This window comes from Montipora capricornis, chromosome 6 (genome assembly GCF_036669925.1).
Source record: "Montipora capricornis isolate CH-2021 chromosome 6, ASM3666992v2, whole genome shotgun sequence".
NCBI classification, from domain to species: Eukaryota; Metazoa; Cnidaria; class Anthozoa; order Scleractinia; family Acroporidae; genus Montipora; species Montipora capricornis.
Genome location: NC_090888.1, coordinates 26,487,144 through 26,495,814, shown reverse-complemented (window position 1 = coordinate 26,495,814; position 8,671 = coordinate 26,487,144). Strand labels below are relative to the sequence as shown.

The 8,671-nt window shown below is 39.5% G+C and overlaps 1 protein-coding gene across 1 annotated transcript in view; it reads left to right on the top strand.

Annotated features, from left to right (window-relative positions):
- Positions 1-6,257: 6,257 nt before the first annotated feature.
- The window catches only part of LOC138053506 (substance-P receptor-like), a 3,651-nt gene continuing 1,237 nt past the window's right edge, over positions 6,258-8,671 (top strand). The window contains exons 1-2 of the mRNA XM_068900135.1: positions 6,258-6,359; positions 6,443-7,230. Of these exons, the coding sequence (XP_068756236.1) occupies positions 6,258-6,359; positions 6,443-7,230 (890 nt within the window). The remainder of the gene's footprint in view (positions 6,360-6,442; positions 7,231-8,671) is intronic.

Sequence of the window (8,671 nt, the reverse complement as noted above, 5' to 3'; positions counted from 1 at the left end):
TTTCTTAGATTACATTTTTAATTTTACACAGAGTTTGTTTCATTTGTTAACCTTATGTTGGGGTTGAGAGTTTGCTTTGTGAACATCTCCCCCTCATTTTACAGACTAACCATAAATTTTGTCTATGATTTTCCCTCAACTCACCATCCACACACACACTATTCCCCATAACTACCTACCGATTAATGAATGTTTTAATTAGTAGAGAGAAACTCCTTCTTGTAGGGCGGATTCTTCTAAAAACACCAACTAAGACAGCCACAAAGGTTACTAGGTTATCTGCTGCATCATGTATTCATATTAAACAAAAAGGTATAATCTTTGGCGCCCAAGGAGCATTTTCCACACTTGCACCCTCCGCATTTCGGTTTGCACTGTACACCAAGGGCCTCGATAGTGTAAAAATCGTCGATGCTGACTTTGCTTACAAATCGTGTTGACTCTCGCGTTTCGAAGATCATGAGCCATGCACATTTCTTTAAGTAGTGGGTGAGTTCCTCCAACACATCTTCCAAAGCGATTTTTCAGTAGTAAAAAATGACCAATATTTTGTTCCCTTTCAAGGTGATATGCGGCGTGTTTATATCCAATTAATACATCAACTGGGCCAGCGATAAAGCGTTTGTCTTCTCCTTCTCTGAGCAAATAAATCGCTTTATTCGCCAATGATGACATCAGTGACTTTGGCTGGGTCACCTTATTTTTCGTCCAAACGTTGCCACATCTCGTCTATGTCGTCGTGTACGCTTTTCACCAGTTTCGCTGGCTCCCCGTCAAGACAGGTGCGTAAGACGTATTCTGCTTCACTCTTTCGGGTCTGAGTCATAACTTGCTTCTGGAAGTCCTTTTTAAATTGCGGATACTCGCGCAGTTTCCCGTCAAAATGAGGCACTCGTACCTTTTCCAGTCTTAGGAACGAGGCTGAGGCGGTAGACTCCTGTTTTGTTTTCCTAGCTTCTTCTACATTAGTGTAGCTTACTACTATTTTCTCCTTTATTCCGTGGTAACAAGTTTGGATTGTGGCGATCCAATTCATTTCAGCTTCAGCGGATTCGCTGGATAATAGCTGCAGCAGTTCTGCGTTCGATTGTTTGCATTCTAGAAATTCGTCTTCTATTTGTGTTTGTAAATCTCTCAGTGTAAAATTCGGAATTTCTTTCGATTTCAGGGCGTGCGATATACTTTTGTATGACGCTTCGAAAACGGCGCGCACTGTGTTCCGTTTTGTTCGCGTTCTGTCAATGTATCCTTGACGTTCTGCGTCTTCGCGTGTTCTTCTTTCTTTTAAAGTAATTTGCTCCACATATTTGATCTTGCGATCAGTCGCATCATTAAATTTCTCTTGGACTCCTGTCATCCAAACTTCTGCTTCCTCAGACTGTTCGTCCGGCAATAACTCAACATAGGTTTCATGCTTATCTTCGAGTTCATCATACGCTACAGCTAAATTTGCGTAATTTGTTTCAACTACTTCAATTCCTTGATCGCTTGTTATTGACTTGATGAGGAAGTTCCTCTTTCTTGTAAATCGTCCTTTAGCTGATGTGCGCTTGCTTTTGGCTTCTTCGATTGCAGCTGTATTCTCAGACATCTTTAGTATGATCCAGTTGTCGCTTTGTAGCAGACCACCTTGGATTTTGAATGTGTTGCTAGCCGAAGAGTTTCCACGGTTTTAAACTACTCCTTTATTTTACGGTCATTGCAGGGAGTGTAGACGTTCAAAATCTAAATTACAGAGTTGAAGTTAGTAAGAGAAATGCAAATGTTAACTTAAATCAAAGAAAGACATTAACCCAGTGGCGTCTCACAGTTCTTCTGACTAGCAAGTCATAAAGTTGTAAATTACGTCTATGACGTCATCAAATTATACAAATTGCGGAATGTTCGAAAGTTGCGGCCTTAATTAGCTTGCGCAATACAAGTCACATGTATATTTAGCAATACAGGCACTTAAACTTTACCATCGTCACCAAAAAGGCTAGGCCATGGATTCAATCAAAAGGCTATCGACTCGTTAAGCCCCGGTCAAACGTAAAATGTCAAACTTCCCCCTTGTTTGATGACGTAGCCAAACTCTATCAAACAAGTCATCAAACATGCCTTCAACAGCTGATTTCGGAAAGAATGTCGGGCATCTTGGTTGCGTATGACCAAGAGAAAATGAAGAGACAGAGAGGGAGGCTCAAGGCCTTGGCCGGGATATGTTATGTCCACGAAAGTTATTTTTAGACGAGCGGAAGTCTTCGTTCTAGGGAAAGTCTGTCTTCCGAGACGTCCGCATGCAGTCTTGCTTCGCTCTCAGGTTCTTAGTGAAAAGAGAAAATAATGGCGCACGTGGAAGGCTTATGAATATATATTTTCTTTCAAACATCGGACCGACGTTGGCCTGCATGCGGACGTCTCGGAAGACTTCCGCTCGTCTAAAAATAACTTTCGTGGACATGACATATCCCTAGGGCTGGACCGGGAGCCTCCTTCTCTGTCCCCTCATTTTCTCTTGGTATGATCAAAATCTGCATCGTAATATGCATGCGCGCGCCAAACATGTTTGATGAAGCCTGTCAAACGAACCACACACCGCACATCAAACACGTCTGATGCTGTTTGATCGGATGTTTTATGGATTTCAAATTTTCCAAATACGATCAAACATCATCAAACAAGGTGTGTTTGGTCACCAAAAACATTTTACGTTTCATTGCGGCTTTAATAAATTCAAAATAATGGTAGCGCGTCTTATGAACGTAATATTACCACCCATGACATTAATAGTTAAATTAGGGAATAATTTCACGCGCGTTTTGTCCAAAATCAAATAATTTCCCGAGCCTTTTTATTCTCCAGTTTCACTCGTCACCATTTGATTATCGATACAAATTAAATAATATTACAGGACCCAAACACGCGCGTTTAGGGAACATTTGTATTCTAGCGAAAAAGCGACAGCGACAATTGTATATTCCCTAATTTCACTCTACACAATTTGGCAATGATTATTGATACAAATTAAACAAAATTACAGGAAGAAAAGTTAAAAGCGCGTTTAGGGAACATTTGTATCATAGCGAAAAAGCGACATTTGTCTCTAGCCAAATAGGCGACAGGTGGGCTGGAAAATGAGCGACAAAGGGACATCAGAACCATCTGCTTTCACAGAACAACTCTCTGCAAGTAGTAGAGAGGAAGAAAAAATCATTTCAAATCTATCTGATTCAACATGAGCATCCAATGCCCACATCCAGTCTCCAATTATCATTTTTTAACTGGTTACCAGGCTATTGATCGGTTCGAACGTTGCCGCAAATTTGCTCATTTTGAAGGTTTTGAACAAACTCTTGCTATTGCTTTATTCTTTATAGATACGCAAAGAGAAAATTTTATAACACTTCATTATGAATCTCGCTTTGCTTGCTGTGTTCCTAACTTAAAGGCTTCAAATGAGTTTCCTGTTTGAGACAGAGCAGGTGTTTGAATTTCAAGGTCAATGATTTTCGTGCCAACGGAATCATTTCCAAAGATTCTTTATAAAATATTTCTTTAATTTCGGGCACTCAGTATAAAAACTGTCTGCCTGGCGCAGTTTCTCTTTAAAGGGCAGGCTTATATTGAAGAAAAAAATTATTGTGAGCAAATTCCGAGGGAATCATTAGCCGCTAAATGATGAAAACAGGTAAATATTGTGAATTCGGGTAGAAACCAATTACTGTTGCAAAAAAAAAAAAAATGAAAGAAGACTTCCACAGCATATACAAAGGCATTGACATTTATTTGCATTGATGATTTACATGGTATGATTGCTTGTGGCAGGAGTTCATTGCGCTCATTTACCCAATTTGGTCAGTTTCACTTGATGTCCCTGCGTTTGCTTTTTCACTTTTCACTCTTTACCATCGCTCACGATCAACGGGCGGAACACGAGGATTAAAATTTTTAACTGCAAGAGAGGTTCCAAGCAATTGTCATAGATTCGTCAGAATTCGTACAAAAGAATTAACCCAACGCAAGGTGGGTGTCAATGTAAAAAAAAGGAGCTTTCACTTGAAAAAAAGACTTTCGTGGTCTTATTGTTAAAGTTTACTGCTATGCGCCGTGCTGATATGACAAATTTGCCTTTGTAATGCCATTGAAAATATAGCTTTTCGATCCTCTATCGAAAGAAATTAATTCGTACAAAAGAATTAAGCCAACGCTAGGTGGGTTCCAATGTAAAAAAAAAGAGCTTTCACTTGAAAAAAAGACTTTCGTGGTCTTATTCTTAAAGTTTACTGCTATGCGCCGTGATGATATGACAAATTTGCCTTTGTAATGCCATTGAAAATATGGCTTTTCGATCCTCTATAATAATTTTTTTCGTCGCAAACTCAAGGGTTCGTTAAAAATACCTGCTTTATCCTTTAAAATGGCAAGACATTACCAAAATCTACTATCGCTACAAAAAAGAGTAACCATTATTTTAACCGTTTTGAACTAAATTACATCATGTAAGGAGGTGTTGATGGAACTCTGTTGAACAGGAGGAGACTTGTAATGATAATTCTTTATGCGAGTTTACTACACTCGCGGCATAAGACAAACAGTAAATCAAATAATACAATTCCCCGAAAATCAATTAGAATTTTAGGCTATTACCTCACTTTTCTTGGGTTACAATTACTGTAAGTGCGAACCAGCCTGTCTTACTCTGACGAACTCTGAAGGGTAAAACGTGTACAAATCGAACACCCAGTCTCACATTGAAATTCGATCCCTTTCATCGACTCTGGGACGTTATTAAATAGAGACCTTATATTAACAACGAAGACAGCAACGGAACGGCGATGTTACCAAACACCAGGTTAAATAAATGAAAAAAAAAAAAAAAGAGTGAGATGCACAAGCAGCATGTGACATTCTAGTACATGCTGTTCCCTTCAGTATTGTTGTCGTCAAAAAACGACAACGTGAAATTCTTGGTTTTCACATGACGTTATAAAAATTAAAAGAAATAAGTAATTATCAATCCTTTTCAGATTTTAGTTTAGTTATTTATTAGACTTATTCTTTCACTAATTTTCAGCTTGATAGGTTTTTCGTTTTGTGATAAGGCAAGGTTGAATTTCTAAGCTTTTGCTTGACACGATGTTAAATGGAGGCTAAGAATGCTCTCACGTAGGTTAAATCCGCTGATATTTTGAAATCTGAACAGTCCTTGTATAAGAATAAGTAGTTATTTAGATCTTTATGAGCCCTCAGAAGACGACTACAAGCTCTTTTATAGCAAAACTCGATGACAGTGTTTTTGTGGGCTTCCGGCCGCCATATTTGTGCCCCTCAGAGGGACACAAACATGGTGTCTCCATTCAAAGCCTTATAAATTTGTGTAAAACATTTCTTCGAATATCTCCCGCACGAGACATTGCACACACCTGAACCTTTTCTTTTATGTCTTTGATTCTTGACGTTGACAGTGAAAACCGGCAATAGCCAAACTGGCAGGTTGTGATCGAGGCAAAAGGGACATAGATATTAAAGTCAATCTTTCATTCTCTATAATGTTGAAATAATTATTTCGACATCGCTCTTACAATCCCTCTCATGGGTTTGCCAAAGCGGAACAATGCTATCTAGGTGGAATGAAAATAGCTACCATCGCACAAATGTTTATTTGCACCAACGAAGGTGATAAATTTGACAGGACACTAGTTCCCCTACAATGTTAATATCACCCAGGAGCTGAAAGTCGATTAGTAATAAGGGTAAAAACCAAAGTTCCTGGACAGAAAACCCTCGACTCAGGTCGAGAGCGAGTGAAATTTGACCCACACTCAATTGCAGTGGGTAACCACTACACCAGTCTAACTTCTCCAGACGTACAGCAAGGTGAACAAACGGGAACCAATGTTATTCCATTGGGCGAGCCGAACACAACACGACCTTTTTGAATATGTAAATATTCACGAGTTTGCTGTGCTAGGTACTCGAGTAAAATTAAGTCCTGTTAGTCAATATTACCACTTGGATGGTTGACCGCCCAGTTGTATATATTGTTTAATTTTGTAACGACAGACAGGCCAGCTGTCTGAATCAGTCCCTCGAGAGCTCTTATCTAGTGTGTACTTGGTGTATGATTGGATGGAAAGTTCAGTAGAATATTTTGCAATTCTAAGATCATTTGAAACTTAAAGGGTGAGCCGGAAAAACTGACTTTGAACTCAAGCAAAGAAATCATGATAAGAAGTGAAGAAAAAACAAATTTTGCCAAAACAAGTTTTCTTAAAATGGTAGAGGCCCCGAGTGGCACGCTCGCCCCGAGAGTCCTCTCGACTGTTGACAGCCGAACACACCCTGGGGACGAGATTCATGAATCAGGACAGCCTTGTGTAAGGCTGATACCACATATCATTTCACCAATGAAGACATTTGTTTCTTACTAACAGACCGTCTCGTTCCTGACTTTCTTTAGGCAATGAACTTCTCTGCAAGCAATAGTTCCATTTATGCAAAAAACAAAAGCCAAGAAGGATCAACTTGTTTCTTGGATGACCCTGTCAGGGTAAAGCTTGGGCGAGTTTTCGCTTACAGCGCCCTCATACTGGTATCGCTGGCTGGCAACGTTTTGATAATGAAAGCAATTCTCAAGCATGGAAGAACTCACAAAACTATTACCTACTTTGTGGTGAACATGGCAGCAGCCAACCTTGTAATAACAACTGTATACATGCCACGGTTGATTCCCATGTTCCTGTTCGGAATGACTTGGTTCGTCGATGGTACTTTGGGTTTTGTCCTCTGCAAGCTGGTTCCTTTCGTTCACGGGGTTGCGATTCTTGCGTCCATCCTGAATCTTCTTGCCTCCAGTTTAGATACATTTCGTGCCGTCGTTTTTCCAATGAAAACTCTATCCTCCGCCAAAGCTGCAAAGATCGGTGTCTTTCTGACATGGGCTTTGTCAATCATTGCCCGACTTCCATACCTTGTTGCCTTACGTACCAAGATTTACAAAGGCAGACAAATTTGCAGTTCAGTTTTAAGTAACGCGTTTAGTAATGAGAATTCGCGAGATGTCTACTATGTTTGCCTTCTGGTTATCTTCTACGCTGTTTCCTGGGTAGCAATATTTTGCTCGTACACAATAGTTGTGGTAGTTCTTCGAACTAGAGCGCCAGGTCAAGAAAATGCCACAGCTGTTCGCCGTAGAAAGGCTCGAGGCACTGCTATCCTTAGCATCATTAAAATGATGTTTGTCATTACGTTTGTTTTCTTTGCCTGCTGGCTGATATATTTTCTGGCAAAGTTTACTTTTAGACGGATTCCATGTAGCTTTCGGTTCTGGCGATTGTTTTTTCCTCACCTCAATTGCGTTTTCAGCCCAGTTGTGGTTTTACTCTTCAACACTTCTGTCCGAAGAGGTATCATCGGCGATCTAATGTGCATTCAACGACGAAGGTCTTTAAGAATAAAAAAACAAAGTCAGTGAGTCTGTGAATGCGGGGGCAAAATGCAGAGGTAACCAAAAGAGGGATCCCTCGATGGAAGCGATTCAAGTTGATTCTGTGATCTGAAATTTCCGCCGATTGATCCAAATTCGACTTGAAATAATTAAATAATCATGACTTCCAACTTCGAAAAATGAAATAAGGAATGTGTTTTTTATTATGGGAATCTCATGGTGATGAATGTTTTTTTTTTACCTATTTAGACCTAAAGCACCCCCCCCCCCCCCCCCATTTAATTGTTGAGTAATATCGTCCGGCGTTAAAGCGAGTAAAACCTTAGAGTCTTGCTCTCAGGTGGGATAGAATTAAGAATAAATTTCATTTAAATGTATGGATTAGCCGAATAAATAGTGCTTAGTATTAAAAAAAGGAGGAATCGTCATACCAAGTGTTCAAGCGACAAAGTCCGAAATACAAAAATTTAAGGAAAATATGAATTGTAGTTTAGCACAATTTTTACTGAGAAGCAATAAAATAATGATAGGTCACTTTATTCAAGTTCCTACTTCCTTATTACTATACTTTACTTTAATAGTTTCGCAATACAAAAGACTGCAAGTATTGACAGGGGAACCCTTAACAGGAAATTCTTCCCTCACGGAAGGGTTACCTCAGGTTACAATAAATAGGAAATATATAGATTTATCCAAGCCTAAAAGCGGAGCTCCCAGGTTGTTTACTTTTATTGGCTGTAGGATTAGTGAAAGTTAAAGGTGTTACAATTGTCCGCGGTTTGGTGTTTCCGGTTACGTCACTTTCTTCTCTGGCAAACTAGTGAATTATGTTGTAAATTTCACGCGAAAAACCCGATATCGCATGAATCACGAAGTGATGAGTGCGATATCGGTTTTTCAAGTGAAATTTACTGTGGAATTCAACAGTAGTTAGGCAATGAATTGTTCTTGAATCGCGTGAGTTTCAAAAACAAAAAAAAAGGAAATGCTCAGCAAGCGAATGGAAAAGGAAAAAGGTCATTTCGGAGTGAGCTGTTAATAGCCAGTGAATAGGGATCACGCTAAAAGTAGAAACCGTCAGGAAACTTTGTCACTTCAAGGTCAAAAAAGAGTTCTACTGGTGTACTTTAGGAATCACGCTAAAATTAGAAATCACAGACGTACCAGCTCGTGATGTGACAGATCGTCTTTGCGGTTCAAGGTCAAAAAAAGAGTTTTATTGATGTACGTTATTCCACTTTA